The following is a 20,093-nucleotide window of genomic DNA, read 5'->3' on the forward strand; positions in this document are numbered from 1 at the left end:
TAGTCCCACCTGTCAGCACTGGCCCTATTCCTCCAAACCCTTCCTATTCATATATCATTCAGCTGCCTTTTAAATGTTGCAATTGTATTAGCCTCCACCACTTCCTCTGGTAGCTCATTCTGCACACCACCCTCTGCATGAAAAAGTTGCCCCTTAGGTGCCTTTAGGTCTCACCCTAAGCCTATGTTCTGGACTCTCCCAACCCAGGGAAAAGACCTTGTCTATTTACTCTATCCATGCCCCTCATGATTTTATAAACTCTATAAGGTCACCCCTCAGCCTCTGACACTCCATGGAAAACAGCCCTAGCCTATCAGCCTCTCACAATAGCTCAAACCCTCCAACCGTGGCAACATCCTTGGAAATCCTTTCTGAACCTTTTCAAGTTTCACAACATCCTTTTGATAGGAAGGAGACCAGAATTGCATGCAATATTCCAAAAATGGCCTAACCAATGTCCTGTACAGCCGCAGCATGACCTCCCAACTCCTGTGTCAATACTCTGACCAATAAAGTCATCTTTAGATTCTTAATTCCAGTTTTGTATTGAATTCAAATTCCACCACCTGCCGTGGCCAGATTTGAACCTAGGTCCCCAGAACATTACTGGGGTCTCTGGATTAATAGTCTAGTGATAATACCACAAGGCCATCACTTCTCCATAAATTCCCTAATAATGAAGATGTATTGTGTAAAAGAGACATGATAGGGTTACTAGGTATGTCTTTTTCTGATACTTTGCCCTCCTTTTTTCAAAAGTACATAAGCAAATAATATGGTTATAGATTGTAATGGAATCACTCCAGTGTTTTACATAGGCATCACGTTAGTACGACAAGGGAGTTAGAGGCACTGTTTGTTTGAAGGGAGAAGGATTGTAGCTTCTAACTCGAGTTTCTAGCTTTTTGGTCAAGTTCAGCTCGAGATGTGAAGCTGATTGACTTTATTCATCTGGGCAATGGTCATGTTTACCTGGTTCCCCATTTATAAAACAGTAGCGGTGATTTTACCTGATCCTGGAGAATGAGAGAGACAGAAAGGAGGAGGAACTCACCGGGACGACTAGTCCATTTCGCTGACCTAACCTGCGTGCACAAAGTGGCCACCTTGCTGCAGTTTGTCCCTTCTAGGAAGGCAGGTAATCTTGTGGATATACAGTCAGATCAGCAGAGGCCTCAATCTCATGGGCCCAGGAGTAATCTGCTCACATGTCCCCATCAGAAAAACAGTATGTTTCCTGTGTCCTTCTGTGGACTGCCTACAATGCACCTTTCTCATGATAGCTCCTCAACACCTGCTACAAATGGGGTTTGTTGCATCTAATTTGCATCTTGAATTTGAAACTGGAGGGTTTCTTTCTGTATGCCATAGCAGCCTGACTTGTGGAATCCAATGAAACTCTGAGTTAGTTCTGATGGCAACAAAGGCCCCAGACAAAGATGATAAATACCTGGGATGGGATGAGAGTGGCCAATTTCTGTGGCCATTCCCACTTGGAGAACTGAATCAAAATCACTTCCAGCCTTAACAGAATGAAACAAATTAAACTCTTGCACCTTGGCATAAAAATCGAGTGACCAACCATTCGGAAAAGATCTGTTCTATTTGCTGTAATGTCACCAGGAGAAAATGAGCCCTGCAGATCCTGGAGAGTCTGAGTCAGAAAGTATGTGGTGCTGGAAAAGCACAGCAGGTCAGGCAGTATCCAAGGAGTAGGAGGGTTGACATTTCAGACATAAGCCCTTCATGTACCAGTTATGGTAATGTACTTACACAACTTGACTGTCAAGGTAGAAGACCACATTTGGTCTTAAAAGGCTTTGATTCTGGATGTGTAAAATTCTGAGTTACAATTTCTAATGCATAGGTTTTATAATTAGATGTGAGAGCTTTCCTCCCTTGGGCCTATATTTCACTGTGCACTTCCAATGATTTATTTAGGCTGATCTTGGAGGACTATTTTAACTAGAATACCCAATTATTCTAAAATGACCATTTCTCATTACATATCATTTTGGTGCCCTACAGTGACTCAGATTTAATCATGCCATTTGTATGATAATCCATATATGGAGTTAGTCACAACACTCCTTTTATGGGATAGGCATCAAACATTATGAAAGGGGAAAATAATCAATTGTAATATTCACAAGGCAGATTAAGAACTCTGATTGTATGGTGATATGCTGAAACAACATTTTTGCATTGGTTAATCAGGTAGTTAGTATCTTTTAAATCAGATTATAATAGAAATCATTTGGATTTTGAAGTAAATTGGATGAATCCAGCCATTTTTTGCAGGGTGTTTTTTTTAAATCTGATTTAGACTTGCATTCCCAGACTTAGGAGTTGGGAACTTACTAATTCCTGCCAATGGGCAGATGCACTCCTTTTTCCTGCACTCCTCAAAAGAAATGTCCTTAGGCTGGTCCCAGTCAAACAGTACGCCTAACAAGTTAACTCAGTTGTGTTTGGAGTAAAAGTGGAGGGCCCAACCTCCAATGACCTGTGACCAACTTGTTGAAACTCTATGGATTGAATCTTGGTTTTTCTTTTTGTTAAGTCTAAGTTGCATGGAGCTTTTTGGAGGGTTTCTCACCAAGAGGCCTAGCAAGTATCTCGGTGTCTCTTGCCAAAATGGCCTCATTCATTACCTCCCCAACCCCAGTGATATCACTTGCACCTGATTTCCGTCCCATTTTACCACACACCATTCCTGGAACAACTCTGCACTCATTGTGTATCCCAGAATTCATTAGTATGTATGGCACTGGCGCCATCTTTACAGTGTGGCTGTGCACCAAGGCAATCATTCTCAGTCCGGGTCTGCCTTGCACAGTTCCTGCACGTTTGCCCCAGATATGGCAGACTGTGGATATCCATACCCCGCTTTGCTGACAGGGACCTTGAAAGTCCTGCTGGACAGATGGAACTTGCTCTTTCCCCCAGAGCAGCAGTGAAGGTCTCCAGACCCTCCCAGCCTGGTCCAAAGTTGCCACCTGGGCTAACATATCCTGACATGTGGAGGAATGCTCAGTAAGAAGGTCAATGTACTTTTCCACTGTGCCAATGTAAGTACCGCCATCTTCTCTCCAATACCTCGCACTCACTATATCCCTGCACTGTACCCACTTCGCAGCAAGGCTAATGCTCTACCACTGTCACTATTGCCTACAACATCCTCCCTCCCTCCCTCCCTCCTTCACTCTCACCCACCCACATTGTATTAACAAGCATTTGTCCTCATCAGATGGCATCTCGCCGTTGCCCAGCAAGAATCTCACCACGCTGCTTGTGAAAAGCATGGGAAATGGAGCAAGATGATCTCAATGGTGACATGGGCCTCAGTGGACTTTTCTCTCAGTGCACAGCTCACCATAACACAGGCCACTCCATACAATTCTGCTATATAATGTTGCACAACCTGGGAGTCGAAGAGGTGTTTGATGTTCTCTAAATCTCTGGCTGAACTCGCTTGACATTTTCCAGATCTTCATCTGATTTTTTTCCTCTCGTGATTATAGAGTCATAGAGATGTACAGCAAGGAAATGGGTTGTTCCATCCCACTCGTCTGCACTGACCAGGCATCCCAATCTGACCTAGTCCCATTTGCCAGCATGTGATCCATATCTCTTTAATACTTTACTATTCGTATAGCCTTCCTATTCATATACCCATCCAGATGCCTTTTAAATGTTATAATTGTACCAGCCTCCACCACTTTTTCCATACATGCTCTTTCCATATATGTACCGTGGGTTACCTCCAGTACGGGTTCTAAATTGCCACGATGGCTGTTAGCAGAAGGAAGTGGTGACTGCTCGTTAATTATCTAGATGAGGGAGTGCATCAGCAGGGGATACAGAGTCAGTGAGGTGGGAACCGTTATACATCCATTGTAATGGAGGTCAATGACACAGCCATTGTGTTTAGCCCACTGTACGACCCATCCAGCAGGACCTTCAGATCCCTTATCCACAAACTGGGGCAGAATTCAAGAACCACACAGGGCAGCTTTGAACTGACAGTGCTGGTCTGGCTGTCAATTTGCAGGTAGCACCAGCACAAGGGATTCCAATCTTTTAGTGGATCTGGCCTGGATGGTGAGCTCTTCTGGGAATGGCACACGATATGTTGGGGCTAGAATCAGATATTATGGCTGTCGTTAGGACAGGGTGAGTAGTTAATGTGCGTTTGGCAAGACACAGCGACACATCTCAATTAGCCTTGTGGCAAAAAAAAACTTATTGGAGCAGTTTAAAATAATAAAGGGGCTCGGTGTCGTAGAGAGGAGAAGCTGTTTCCTGTGTCGTTAAGATGAATAACCAGAGAACAAAATATTTTAATTGACCAATGAGGATTTTTTTTTCTAATGCAATGTTGCAACCTGGAATGCACTGACTGGAAAGAGTGTTGGAAGCAGAAGTGACAGTAGCTTTTAACATTGGATACACCCACGTGTAAATGAAGAATTATAAGGGCTAAGCTGTAAGTAGAATCTTTTAAAGAATTAAAAAAAAACATGAAAGACTATGTGGCCTCTTCCTGAGTCATAGTGATACAACACGGAAACAGACCCTTCGGTCCAACCAGTCCATGCCGAACATAATCCCAAACTAAGCTAGTCCCACTTGCCTGCTCCTGGCCCATATCCCTCCAAACCTTTCATATTGTAATTGCACCCACATTGATCACTTCCTGTAGAAGTTCATTCCACACACAAACCACCCTCTGTGGGGAAAAAAAAAGTTTCTCTTCATATCTTTTTCTAAATCTCCTCTCACCTTAAAAATGTGCCCCCCAGTCTTGAAATTCCCCATCCGAGACACCTACCAGTAATCCTATCAATACCCCTCATGATCCTAGATAAGGTCACCTCTCAATCTCCTATACTCCACCCTTCAAGCATTCTGCCTGTATTCCTGATGAAGGGTTTTTGCCCGAAATGTCGATTTTCCTGCTCCTCGGATGCTGCCTGAACTGCTGTGCTTTTCCAGCACCACTCTACTCCAGAGTCTGGTTTCCAGTATCTGCAGTCATTGTTTTTACCTTTTTATCCAGTGAAAAAGGTCACAGCCTACCCAGCCTCTTCTTATACCTCAAACCCTCAATTCCATCTTGGTAAATCTCTTCTCAACCCTCTCCACCTTATTAAAACCTTCCTATAACTGGGCGGCCAAAAATGGAAACAGTACTCCAAAGAGGCTTCACCAATGTTCTGTACAACCTCAACATGTCTTCCGAACTTCTGTAAATTACGTAAAACATCTGCAATTTGTGATAAATGCAATTTGTGATATATGGAAGCATTGATAAAATGAGATGTGTGTTCCCAATGCAGGAAACAGGTACCATTAGTTACAGGTGCTATCATCCAATGTGCATGTTGTATCTAAGGCTTTACATCATTAGTGTAAAGGCTGTGTTTAAACACCCATTCTGTATGGTGTTTGCCTAATGTAAAGTGAGAATGGATGAAAGTAGTGGCTGCAACAATCACTTTCTAACAACAATTGTTTACAACAGTTAAGGGTTTGCTATCACCAATTTCCGGTGTGAAACGCTGCAGAAAACAAACATTGTTTTTAAGGTGCTTGACTACAGGAAAGCAAAAACGTTACGTTTATTCCAAGTGTTCTGGAACCATTCCTTCTGGTGTTAGTTGTGTTCCTCTGGCCCTGATAGCCTTATTTACATTAATTTATAGTTTGCCAAGGGTGTGAGTTTAAGAGCAGTGCTCTGATTTGTGTGCATGTGTGTGCAGTGCTCCTGGCAGTAGTGTTGGCCATAAACATAGCCTTGATTTAAACTTTGTGGTTGGTCTGGGGTGTTCCCACTCTTGGCGCTTAAGGAAAACAAATGATTGACCAGTCTTGTTGTGGGATGCTTTTATTTTATGATATATAATATTTATTCATGTTTTTGCCTTTTCAGGAAGCTGAAGCCCTTGCAAAACAAGAATCTTGAACTCCAATTTCATTACAACAAATATTATCGGCTAACCAGATTATTCTAGTGTGAGCAAAGTACGATTTAGGATTGTGTACAATTTATTGGAGAGGACCATGTGAGATATAAAGAAGCCTCTCTCACTTAGTTAAAACACCCAGTAGATTTTATTAATAACTAGTAACTGGGTGACAGTGGACCACCAGGTTTATATGAAGTGTGTATTGAATACAATTGCTTTTTTAATAGTTTATTTGAGCTTATTTTTCTACTTGGTCATCTGATTTAAGCAGACACCCAACATATTACCAAAAGAAAAAAGTTGCAGTAAAACATTTCTTTACCTAGCATTTTTGTGTTCTTTCTAAATTTTATGGTTGTAATTCTGACAATCCTGCAAAACAAGCTCTCTTGAGGCTGAAGAGTGAGCATTGAGTTAATTTCACTGCTAATTCTACAGTTCCACACTCTCTCTCTTCTGGTCTCTTATCTGCTTCAACTCTTTATTTCACATATAGGGAGCTTGTTTTGCTCTGTTATCTTGTGCTGGTCTCCTTGGAATCCAATTCCTGAACCAAAGGACAAATAAGATAAATGTGCCATGTTACCTGATTCATTTAATGGATATTGTAATGTTGTTTCAGGTTTTTAACATGATCAAATAGAAGCGGCTGGAGAAAAGTCAAGTTCTGGTCTTTAATAATGCTAGATTAAGCACAGTTAAACTGCATCCCCTTGTTTTCAGCACATTTATTCTACTCTAATATAAAAGCTTGCTTTATTTTTACAGAGCAGCATTGCCTCTGAGTCTGATTTTAGATGCAACCTGATGACACGGGCTTTATCTAATCTTTTTTTAAAAAATCCTCATTCTTTTGCATTTAAAATATTTCAATAACCAAGTAAATTTAAACTGCATTTTGAAACAACAGCAAATGTGTTTTGTCCTGTTTGGTTAATGTGATGTCTGAACTGATTAATAGAATGTTTAAGAAGAAAATTCTCTTCCCAAACTACCTGATGTACAATGTAAGCTTTCTCCAGTCAACATAAGCATCCTCTTGCCATTTTCCGAGCTGTTTGACAGCTAACAACATGCAGACTCACACTTTGATATTGGAAATTATTTTGGAGAGGTTTTAATACATTGAAATGTCTTTTAAAAATCACTGAGAAGGGTGAAACAATATTTAACAATTACTCATGCTTCTTCCCAGCATAGTAACAGGTTATTTTTGCAGCATCTCTGATCTCAGATTCTAAATTATCTTCAGTTACATCTTGAGGTCAAGCAGCCTTTTACAATAACTTGCTTTATTTCGACCGGAAAGATGCAGCAAATTCCTCATCCTAATACAGTCCCCACCACATATAGCAGGTACTTTTTTTTGTCAACAACACCATTTGCTCAGTGTAATACTCATGCTAACTGGACACCCAAAATGTCAGAAGAAGCTAGAATTTGCTGCCCCCTGTGGTCCAAGTGAAAGCTGCACCTAATTGGGAGATCTTTGTCTCTACAGCCTGATCTAACATAAGATAATTGACCCATTTTCTTCAAATATTTCTGTATACTCGCTAACTGTCCCCAGAAATAATCCCATTAATGGTAATATCTGTGTTGCTCCTGTAAGAATGGTGCTAAACACAGTCATAATTTTCCTCAGAAACAAAATGCTTATCATAGAGCCGCTACAGTGTGGAAGCAGGGCATTTGACCCATCAAGTCCACATCAACCTTCCAAGGAGTATCCCAGCCTGATCCAACCCTATTCCTGCATTTCCCATGGTTAATCCATCAAGACTGCACATTATGGGCAACTTAGCATGATCAATCCACCTAACTTGCATTACGTTGCCCTGTGAGAGTAAATTTGAGCTCCTGACACAAACCCACGCAGACTCAGCGAGAATGTGCAAACTCCACACAGACAGTCACCCAAGGGTGGAATTGAACTCCGGTCCCTAGTGCTGTGAGGTAGCAGTGCTAGCCACTGACCCACCTTGCAACCTCACTTATAACCAGTCATTTTGCTGCACAAAATAAGCTTAGAATTAGATAGAACACATACCACTTAAGACAACAGAAATACCGTATATACTCAAGTTGTGGTCACATTTTTTTGACTACTTTTTAAGGTTACATTTTATAGGGTAAACTATTACATGGTTACTACTTTTGAGGGGCTGAAATTCACGCCCATCAAAATTCATGCCATATCATTAGCAGAAGCCCAACTGATCTCTAAACGAATGAAGGAAAAACAAATGAGTTAGAGTAATTTTGAGAACCCAGAGCGGAGCACAACAACCAGTGGACTGGAAGACCGGGGGCGGAGCAGAACAACGACACACTGGAAAGCTGGAGCAGCAAATGAAGGCTGCCATACTGACTCAAAAACATTGATCTGTTACCGGTGGAAAACTAGGGTCGACCTTTACACGAGATATATGGAAAATTCCAGATTATTTGGGCAAAAATAGGGGGTCAACTTTTACATGAGATCGACTATTACTCGAATATATGTGGTAAGCATTCAGTGCAACATGTCTATACCAATGTTTATGCTTTATACTGTCACCTTGTGTCATAACATCTTGTTGATATATCCTTTCTTTTCATCATCCAGTTAGTTTCTCCTTCAATTCAAATATGCTATTCTGCTTCTCCTTAGTTCCATCGTCTAAGCATTCAGTGAAAAAAATACTAGAGTATTGGAAACACTGTGAAAAACAACTTTGAAAGTGATAAAAACACCTGTTATAGATAATGGCTACACTTTGATGGCCAATCTAACTGATTGTCAGTTTTAAAAATGAAATTTTTAAGGGTGGGGCTTTAAGGTAGGTGAAGAATGGAAATCACACACATGTTCTGCACTTGCAAACTTGACCTGGGGGATGTTCTTAAATCCCCCTTATCTGGGAAGTGGCTGCAGGTTTCAATGGCTCTATGACTGCAGAAGAGCCATCATGGCATTCTATTCCAGTTTTGATGAAACCTTTGGAAAATACCAATGTTGTCACTGTGGACTTTACAATGATTTGTGGGATATCTTGCAGTTTGTGTTTGAGAAATCTTTTAAAAACCAGAACATGTCTTTTGATTTGTTGCATTTGCTGTTAAGATGTATATTAAGAAAATAAAAGTGAAATTAATAAATATTACATTTGTTGCAGCGTGGTGCCTTTTCTCCAAGTGACCGTGATTTTTTTATTTTTGCTGTAGTCGTGGCTATATTTGTGTTTTTGCCTTTTCTATCTCTCCCTGGTTCACACTCAAACACAGCTTTACACAAGCCCTCAAACCTACTGTGACTCCAGCCATTTCACATTGTCCTGTCTTCCTACATTCTCCTAACACAGAATCCCAGATGTAATGGTTACAAGAGCAGACCTTGGATGCATGTTCTTCCCAATAGCTTTAACTTTTACATAGAGGGTGTGGTCTCAAGATACTTGGTGGGGCAGTGGGATAGTGAATGGATTGTGTAGGAGCGAGACAGAAGAAAAGGATCATTGCTTTGGAAGAAGGAAACTAAGTGACAGCACTGATGTTGTGAGGTCCAACGAGCAGTGACTGACAACAGGTGGCATGGACAGAAGGAATTGGGGGTGGGGGGGGGGGGAGAATTAACATCAAAGAAAAAAGGAGGATGATTTCACTGGTTCAGGTGTCTGTCTGAAATTTAAATCTGGTTCTGTATGAAATTGGCAAGATAGCGGTGGGGAAGCATTTCTGGGTGCAGAGTTTACATAGGATGGAGCAAGATGGACAATTCCAGTTATAAACTATTTCCACTGATTGGAGATGATAGTCTGAGAATTACACCATACTATTCAGGAGAGATGTTAGGAAACATTTCTACACATGTAGGGTGGTAGGTGTTTGGAACTCTCTTTCACAAACATCAGTGGGTGCTGGAACAATTAAGTCTAAACCTGAGATAGATAAGCGAAGGGTCTGGACCAAATGCAGATCACAGATCAGTCATGGACAATGTGTTGCTGCCTCAACTCTTTTTAAACTGAAAGTAAAGTATGCTGTACTCTTTTAAATTAAAAATAAATGAAAATTAAGCTTCCTTGACACTATTCCCATTAAACACTCCCAGGGCCCCTCGACACTGGCTCCATCAAATCTGCCTGTACAGTCATGATTCGGAGATGCCGGTGTTGGACTGGGGTGTGCTAAGTTTAAAAATAGCACAACACCAGGTTATAGTCCATCAGGTTTAATTGGAAGCACTAGCTTTCAGAGCACCGTTCCTTCATCAGGTGGTTGTGGAGGGCCCAATTGTAATTCACAGAATTCATAGCAAAAGTTTACACAGTGTGATGTAACTGAAATTATACATTGAAAAATACCTTGATTGTCTATTGAGTTTTTCATCTGTTCGAATACCATGATAGTTTCACTTCTTTCATATGTAAATCACAAAACATTTTTTTAAAAGTTGTATTCTCAGGTTAACTGTAACAATTGGTGTTAGCCAGACAATATGTTGAAGATGTTACCCCCACTGTGTTCTCTGTCTGTGCCATGATGTTTAAATTGATTCTAATCTAAAAAGTGAGATAACAAAGTTTCACATGAATTCATGCAGTTTTTGAGCAAAGTACAATGTAACTCTGCAAGTACAAATTCACCCCACAAACATATATGTATGTATGTGCATGTGGCTCTGTGTGTGAAAGAAGTGAAACTATCATGGTATTCGAACAGATGAAAGACTCAGCAGACAATCAAGGTATTTTTCAATGTATAATTTCAGTTACATCACACTGTGTAAACTTTTGCTATAAATTCTGTGTCTAACAATTGTGTCCTCCACAACCACCTGATGAAGGAGCAGCGCTCCGAAAGCTAGTGCTTCCAATTAAACCTGATGATTAGATTAGATTCTCTACAGTGTGGAAACAGGCCCTTCGGCCCAACAAGTCCACACCGCCCCTCTGAAGAGAAACCACCCAAATCCATTCCCCTACCCTATATTTACCCCTGCCGAACGCACCTAACACTATGGGCAATTTAGCATGGCCAATTCACCTGACATGCACATCTTTGGACTGTGGGAGGAAACCCACGCAGACACGGAGAATGTGCAAACTCCACACAGACAGGTGGGAATCGAACCCAGGACCCTGGCGCTGTGAGGCAGCAGTGTTAACTATTGGACTATAAGCTGGTGTTGTGTGATTTTTAACTTTGCCTGTACCGTGACCGCAGGGGCAGAATAAAGCACTCTCCATCCATTTAAAACCGAAAGTTAAGCTCTTTCTACATTGTCCTCATCAAACACTCCAGGCAGGTACAGTATGGGGTTAGATGCAGCACAAATCTTGATCTCCTCTTTTAAACTCAAAGGAAAGATCTCCCTTTTTAACAAAACTAAATGTAAAGCCCCCTCAATGATGTCCTGACTAGTCACAATAGAAAGACACCATTTGGCTTGTCATCTTTGGGTGAGGAAAGTTAAATATATGCACTGCCAGTTGAGCCAGAGATCTTTAGATCTTCAGTCTAATGCTTGCCCAACTGAGATATATCACCATAGGCTGATAAAGGATTTTGTTTTAGGGATAGAGTAAGTGCAGAAGTGGATGATAATTTAGATAATGGATCAGTTGGAGGGAAGGAAAAGGAACCAGGATTTGAACCTGGTTTTGTTTTTACCTGTAGTAGTAACTGAGGAGGTAAAATTAGTTTGTAGTATTTGGCAGGGGGTCACCTGCTAAATAATATGGCCTTAGGTTTGCCCAGACTTCGGTACAATACGTAGGGAGTAAAATGATTATCTGTTGATTAGCGCTATGGGAAGGATGGGGGAAATGATCTGGGGGGCAACTCATTGATTTGAATCGCTCTATTATAACGCACTGCTATTTGTGTGGCCTTGCTCTAGCTGTCATGTTTCTCTCATTGCAACAGTAACTATACTTCATAACTACTGCTTTAGGGTTACCTGAGCTTGTGATAGGGGATATTGTAAAGATTGCATCTTTTTATTTTACTTGATTGTGGACTGAAATGGGAAAAGGACTGAGGACAGAATTGCTGCATCTTTACAAAGCAAGTTACTGGATCAAAATTGTGAGTTGTGTTTACTCTGTTGCGAAGGTCTTAAATAGATGTCACAGTGTCAGGGCCTATGTACAAAGAGAGATTTTTAAACAATAAGAAAATCCAGGGTTATAGGGGAGAGGCAGGAAAGTGAGGATTAGCAGATCAGCCATGATCTTGTATTGTGTAAAAGTCTGCCAAGGCATATCTTGATGGCGAGAGCAACTCGCTGTGTCATTTACATATCTGCCCAGTGGTGTGGTTATTCCTACTAGGCAGTGGTGATTAAGGGGGATTATAGTTTGTTAAATACATGTATTAACAGCTCCCATTAATATTCAACTTCCTGTCTGACTTGCCAAACAAGCCAAACATTGAGCATTCTTAATGTCACAGTCTGAGCGGGTGCTCGCTGCTGTCTGCAAAGAGTCACCATGTTGGTCACCATCCCAAGACATGAACCATGGGCACTACAGAAAGCCTCTTATTCATGGATATTGCCACTTAACAATTGCCAACCCTTCAGGATCCTCCTGGCACCTCTCTGATCCACAGGCAAGATGCTTAGGAAGTACAGACCTGCATTGTAGCACGTACTGACAGCTAGCACTGGGAAGTTACTCCAAGGAGTCTTTGAGAACAGAGCAACTTGTGCACACTGCTCATGGATTGACCAAGCTGCTGGCTGTCTCCCTCACTGTTCATTTACTGAGCACCTGCCCAGATGCTCACAGCATCCCTGCCTTACCTTGCTGTGCCTGTTAGTGTGCTGCTGAACGAGACAGAATCTAAAGGCTGTCAGTCCTGTCATATTAATGTGCCCCTTTGTGCACATACCTAGACAGACTATTTGTCAGGCAGGATCTGTCCAGCAGAGCAGGGAGAGGGAGATGTATTGTTATAGAACATAGAACAGTACAGCATAGAACAGGCCCTTCAGCCCACGATGTTGTGCCGACCATTGATCCTCATGTATGCACCCTCAAATTTCTGTGACCATATGCATGTCCAGCAGTCTCTTAAATGTCCCCAATGACCTTGCTTCCACAACTGCTGCTGGCAACGCACTCCATGCTCTCACAACTCTCTGTGTAAAGAACCCGCCTCTGACATCCCCTCTATACTTTCCTCCAACCAGCTTAAAACTATGACCCCTCGTGTTAGCCATTTCTGCCCTGAGAAATAGTCTCTGGCTATCGACTCTATCTATGCCTGTCATTATTTTGTATATCTCAATTAGGTCCCCTCTCCTCCTCCTTTTCTCCAATGAAAAAAGTCCGAGCTCAGTCAACCTCTCTTCATAAGATAAGCCCTCCAGTCCAGGCAGCATCCTAGTAAACCTCCTCTGAACCCTCTCCAAAGCATCCACATCTTTCCTATAATAGGACAACCAGAACTGGATGCAGTATTCCAAGTGCGGTCTAACTAAAGTTTTATAGAGCTGCAACAAGATCTCATGACTCTTCAACTCAATACCCCTGTTAATGAAAGCCAAAACACCATATGCTTTCTTAACAACCCTGTCCACTTGGGTGGCCATTTTAAGGGATCTATGTACCTGCACACCAAGATCCCTCTGTTCCTCCACACTGCTAAGAATCCTATCCTTAATCCTGTACTCAGCTTTCAAATTCGACCTTCCAAAATGCATCACCTCGCATTTATCCAGGTTGAACTCCATCTGCCACCTCTCAGTCCATCTCTGCATCCTGTCAATGTCCTGCTGCAGCCTACAACAGCCCTCTATACTATCAACGACACCTCCAACCTTTGTGTCATCTGCAAACTTGCTGACCCATCCTTCAATCCCCTCATCCAAGTCATTAATAACAATTATAAACAGTAGAGGCCCAAGAACAGAGCCCTGTGGAACACCACTCACCACAGACTTCCAGGCAGAATATTTTCCTTCTACTACCACTCGCTATCTTCTGTTGGCCAGCCAATTCTGTATCCAGACAGCTAAGTTCCCCTGTATCCCATTCCTCCTGACCTTCTGAATGAGCCTACCATAGGAAACCTTATCAAATGCCTTACTGAAGTCCAAATACACCACATCCACAGCTTGACCCTCATCAACATTTCTAGTCACACCCTCAAAGAATTCGGTAAGGTTTGTGGGGCATGACCTGCCCCTCACAAAGCCGTGCTGACTGCATTTAATCAGGCCATCATAAATCCTATCCCTCAGAATCCTTTCTAACACCTTGCAGACGACAGACGTGAGACTGACTGGTCTGTAATTGCTGGGGATTTCCCTATTTCCTTTCTTGAAGAGAGGAATTACATTTGCCTCTCTCCAGTCCTCAGGTACGACTCCAGTGGAGAGTGAGGATGCAAAGATCTTCATAAGTGGCGAAGCAATGGCATTTCTCGTTTCCCAAAGCAGTCGAGGACAAATCTGGTCCGGGCCTGGTGACCTGTCAAATCTTAATTTTGACAAAATTTTCAGCACATCAGCTTCCTCTATCTCTATCCATTCCAACGTGCACACCTGCTCTTCAAAGGTTTCAATCACTACAAAGTTAGTTTATTTCGTAAAGACAGAAGCAACAAACTCATTTAGGGCTTCCCCTACCTCCTCAGACTCCACACACAAGTTCCCTATACTATCCCTGATCGGCCCTACTCCTTCTTTGACCATTCTCTTATTCCTCACATAAGTGTAAAATGCCTTTGTGTTCTCCCTAATCCGTTCTGCCAAGCCTTTCTCGTGCCCCCTCCTGGCTCTCCTCAGACCATTTTTGAGCTTCTTCCTTACCTGTCTGTAATCCTCCAGAGCTGAGCTTGACCCTACCTTCCTCCACCTTATGTAAGCTACCTTCTTCCTTTTGACGAGAAGCTCCACTGCTCTCGTCATCCAAGATTCCTTTATCTTATCACTTCTTGCCTGTCTCAGAGGGACATATTTATTCATCACTCGCAACAACTGTTCCTTAAGCAGTCTCCACATGTCTATAGTGCCTTTACCATGGAACAATTGCTCACAGTCCATGCTTCCTAACTCATGTCTAATTGCATCATAGTTTCCTCTTCCCCAATTAAATATCCTCCCATTTTGCCTAATCCTCTCCTTCTCCATAGCTATGTAGAATGTGAGGCAGTTGTGGTCACTATCACCAAAATGCTCTCCCACCACAAGATCTGATACCTGCCTTGGCTCGTTTCCGAGCACCAAGTCTAGATTGGCCTCTCCCCTCGTCAGCCTGTCAACGTACTGAGTTAGGAAACCCTCCTGAACACATCTTACAAAAACAGCTCCATTCAAATCTTCTGCTCGTAGGAGGTTCCAATCAATATTGGGAAAGTTAAAGTCACCCATTACAACAACCCTACCACGTCCACATTTTTCCAAAATCTGCTGACCTATGCTTTCTTCATTCTCTCTGCTGCTACTGGGGGGCCTGTAGTAAACCCCTATGTGGACACTAAGACATCAATCTAACTCCTACAGTATATGGCAGTTGCCTATGAGGCACACACACTGTTTATACAAGCAGATGGTCACCTCAGAAAATATGTTGGAGGTAGTCCTCTGTCGAACCAGGAAGGAGGGGTCCTGGTATCATCAGCCATGGGCACAGTCTGCATCCAGTCCACAGGTTTGGCCAAGGTCATTCACCCACTCAAGCCAGGCACTGTGAGGGGTTCTGTCTGACTACATTCTGGGGAGAAAGTAATGGTCAATTGTAAAGGTTAAGCACCAGCAGATACCATCAGTCAGGGCTGCTGCAAGGATGGTGGTCAGGGGCTTGGTCAGGATTAGAGTAATGCTGGAAATTCACACAGGTCAGGAAGAATCCGAGGAGCGGGAAAATCACTATTTTGGGCAGGAACCCTTCATCAGGATATCAGGGGCTTGTTCAGCCATGTCTAATGGAAATACAGTTGGGGTTCATTGAAGAGGGTGCGAGGAGATCCATAGGCGCAGTGGTGATGACCATTGCCAAAAGGGTTGGGGGAGTTGTGGCTTGGAAGGGAGTAAGATATTTCTGAAGATGGGGACAAGGGCAATGATGGGGATACTCAGTCTTCATTGGAGCTGCATGATCAGTACTGGAGGGCATGATAAGCTACCAGGAGGGTAGGCTATTGGCAGTGACCATCTCTTTTGGCCTCCACAGATAGGTGGGGGATAGACGACCGAGGTGGACATCATTAAGGTGCATTGGAGCTCAAGGAGCAGCATACCGGGAGGCAATGTGTAAAGTGAAGGCCTCCATGTGAAGGGGGATGGGTAGGAATGGAGGCATGGAGGTACAGGGAAGGTCTACTGCAATGCTGCCAGGGTTCGAGAATAATAGCTACCAGGAGAGATCGGAAAGGTTGGGGTTGTTTTCCTTGGAATTGAGAAGGCTTGGGGTGGGGGGGACATGATTGAGGTCCACAAAGCTATATGGTATAGTAGACAGGAGGAACTGGTTTTCCTTGGCAGAAAGTTCAAAAACCAGGGGTCACAGATTCAAGCTGAGTGACAGAAGGATTAGAGGGGATGCGAGGATAATCTTTTTTTATCAGAAAATAGTGTGTGTCTGGAATTTTGCTGCCTGAGTTGGCGGTGGATACAGAGACCATAAAATCTTTTTAAAACTATCTGGATATGAAGCTGTAAGCTATGGGCCGTGTGCAGGAAGATGGGATTGAAAGGGCATCTGAGGTGTCTTTGGGTCAGCATGGACAAGTTAGGCCCTTCTGTACTTGTATTATTTCTATAGTTCTGTGGAGAATTTGGTTTGGGGGTGAGGATGGAAGAGAGGTGTGGAGTGGGATGCTTGGGGATGAGGGATACTTATTGATGAGGCAGAGTTGGGTGCTGCCCCTGTCTACTACAGAGCTGCACTCTTTGTCATCTCCTGCCATTCTCTCAATGCAAAATGCAAGGCTTGGACCAATGCTGGGAGAATTAGTACCAATCTGAAGGGCGAAAGTGCTGGCCAAGGGGGCATTGAATGGGCAAATTTACAAAGTGTGTGTTTGCACACTCTAGTTACACTTCATTTTCAATAATTTCAATGGTCATTTGCATTGCTCGCAGCATGAACTTGCTTAGGGTTCAAATGCTGAGCAAAGATGATTTGCATCCTGTCATTGGTGTCTCAATGATGAATAGGTTAGCAGCAAAGACTTAAAAAGGCAAACGCTGGAAAAAACATCCCATCATTTGTGAAACTTTGGAGATGAGGGGAACATTGCTTCATCATATAACATGTAAGTTTGACGATGTACTCTGCTGAATTCAGTGATGAGATGGATGATTGATGGGGTCAGATTCCAGTAGGCATTCCCTTTTTGATGTTAGGTGATGTTCAGTCAGACACTTGGCACCTTCGCTAGGTCTGTGCCCATGCTGCAACCGGGGCCATGGTAGAGCTGATGGTCGAGGTTGCTAATGATGCAGTTCCGCTGTGTGGACCGATGCCGGGATTGGTGATTGCCATCTGATCCTCTTTTATGAAAGAAGAGAACTCCACACTTCTGAGAGGACATTCTGCTCAGGGCTCCATTTGACAGCCTTTTCGTAGCTGAGAGCTGTAGTCAAAGGGTAAGTACGTGAAGTCATTGTAATGTTGTGGTACCGGGAGGAGAAGGGGCTAGATGGGAATTGGGCCATGTGAAGGTTAGTAAAGTGCCTGGTAAACAATGTGCCAGCTGGGTAGGAGGTGATGTGCCAGGTGAATAGGGTACAATCCGAGTAAGGGATTGGGTACCAGGTGGTAAGGGTTTTTTTTTAGATTACTTACAGTGTGGAAACAGGCCCTTCGGCCCAACAAGTCCACACCACCCCGCCAAAGCGCAACCCACCCATACCCCTAACCTAACACTACGGGCAATTTAGCAAGGCCAATTCACCTGACCTGCACATCTTTGGACTGTGGGGGGAAACCGGAGCACCCGGAGGAAACCCACGCAGACACGGGGAGAACGTGCAAACTCCACTCAGTCAGTCGCCTGAGGCGGGAATTGAACCCGGGTCTCTGGCGCTGTGAGGCAGCAGTGCTAACCACTGTGCCACCGTGCCGCCCACAAGGGTGTTGGACACCAAGTGAGTGGAGTTGAAAAATGTGACGCCGGAAAAGCACAGCAGGTCAGGCACATCCGAGGAGCAGGAGAGTCAATCTTTTGTGCATACGCCTTTCATAAGGAAGGGTTTATGCCCGAAACATCAACTCCTGCTCCTTGGATGCTGCCTGAGCTGCAGTGCTTTTCCAGCGCCACAATCTTTGATTCTGATTCTCCAGCACCTGCAGTCCTCACTTTCTCCTAGTCAAGTGAGTGGAGTGCCAGGGTACAAGTGGCAAGGGGTACAGGTAAGTGATCCCATGTTTAGTGTTGGTCAATATGGGTCAGTTCAGGCAGCATCCCTGGAGAGTGAGAAAGCTAACGTTTCGAGTCTAGATGACTCGTCATCAGCTCTGATGACGAGTCATCCAGACTCAAAATGTCAGCTTGTTCTGTCTCCACGGGTGCTGCCTGATCTGCTGTGATTCCAGCATTTTTTGTTTTCAGTACAGATTCCAGCCTCTGCAGTGATTTGCTCTGACTGGGTCAGTTCTGACGTGGGGGTCAGAGCCAGTGGCCGAATGGGTAGTGATGAATTCAGGATGTCAGGGGGCGTGGGGCATGCGGAGGTGGGGGGATTCAGCTGTCAGGTCATGTGTTGGTGGGGTGGTGGGGTCAGGTGTGGAATGGGACAGGAGGTGTCAGGCCAGTGTATCCAGGGTGTAAACAGTTTGGGGAAGGTGCAGTTTGGATTAAAGATTTACCAGGATGCTGTTGAGACTGGAGGGTTTGTGTTATAAGAAGATGACGGATAGGCTGGGACCTTTTTCCGTGGAGCGTCAGAGGCTGAGGGGTGACGTTATCGAGGTTTATAAAATCATGAGAGGCATGGACAGGGTGAGTAGCCAAGGTCTTTTTCCCAGGGTAGGGGAGTCCAAAACTAAATGGCATGGGTTTAAGGTGAGTAGGGAAAGATTTAAAAGGGACACTAAGGGCAATGTTTTCACATAGAAGGAAGTGATAAAGCAATTGCAACATTTAAAAGACACTTGGACAGGTACATGGATAGGAAACGTCTAGAGGGATATGGGCCAAGTGCAGGCAAATGGGTATACTTCAGTTTCAAAAACCTGGTCAGTATGGATGAGTTGAGCTTAAGGGCCTGTTTCAAGGCTGTATGACTCCATGACGCTCTGGTAGTTAGGCAATTAATTCAAGGGTTTGAGCTTTCTGAGTAACAATTTAATTGGATCACTGAATTGTTCAATTTAAATGGAGACTTCTGGAAGGTAGTGGGGAAGTTGCCAAGTGGAACCTTCAATTTCTTGGGTTATTACTCAAGAGATTTGCAGGGATTCCATTCACAATTCCCTGGATTATTTCTGGAATATTGACTGATTGGCCAACAGAGTATCTGAGCCATTATCATTGTAAAGTTGTTTCAAATCTGAAGTAACTCAAATCTGCTGTCTTCAAGCTTATATGCTGGTATTAAATTAAAGATGTTCTCAAACTTGTTGTTGTCAAATTGTTTCAATATTTTAAACTTTGGTTTATAGTAACTCAATTATATTCTCATAAAATCTCATAAAACCCCAGTCAACTAGAGTTGCTGTATTCTGACACTTCTTTCCTGTTTCAAGCCTTGTTAAGGAGCAATGCTGTGTCTCTGTACTGCTTGATGGGTATTTCCCCATATTTTAGTAAAAATCAAAATGGCGGTTTCCACCTTCTGAAGGAGTTTCCCACCTTTTGCAACCAAGATGGAGGTTTTCTGCTTTTCTCCAGGTGAAATGAAAGCTTTCCAGTCTTTCTCCTCCTTACATGAGGCACATCCATCTGTTCAATTTTTAAATAAAGTTCCTTGGCTGCAGCTTTAATAATTTTTTGTGCAGAAATTACCATTTAAATCCCAAGTGTCCAGATCTTCTAAAAGATGTTGCAATTCTTCCAACTTTGTTCTTCTGTGACTCTCTTCCATCAATCTTTTCAGTTTTTTTTCCTTTTATCCCCTTAAGTACAGCTGTGAACTTTTCCCTACAGTGGCCCCAGTATAAATTATTTTTCTGTCCCTTGTCT

General features: G+C 43.1%; 1 protein-coding gene across 1 annotated transcript in view; it reads left to right on the plus strand.

The window, feature by feature from the left end:
• LOC122557109 (adapter SH3BGRL) overlaps positions 1 to 9,118 on the plus strand; it is an 81,635-nt gene extending 72,517 nt beyond the window's left edge. The window contains exon 4 of the mRNA XM_043704427.2: positions 5,936 to 9,118. Coding sequence (XP_043560362.1) covers positions 5,936 to 5,968 — 33 coding nt within the window. The 3' untranslated portion in view covers positions 5,969 to 9,118. The remainder of the gene's footprint in view (positions 1 to 5,935) is intronic.
• The last annotated feature ends 10,975 nt before the right edge of the window (positions 9,119 to 20,093 follow it).

The sequence above is a fragment of the Chiloscyllium plagiosum genome, unplaced genomic scaffold (genome assembly GCF_037043375.1).
Source record: "Chiloscyllium plagiosum isolate Xiang-an unplaced genomic scaffold, Cpla_swu_hap1 HiC_scaffold_11, whole genome shotgun sequence".
Lineage (NCBI taxonomy): Eukaryota > Metazoa > Chordata > Chondrichthyes > Orectolobiformes > Hemiscylliidae > Chiloscyllium > Chiloscyllium plagiosum.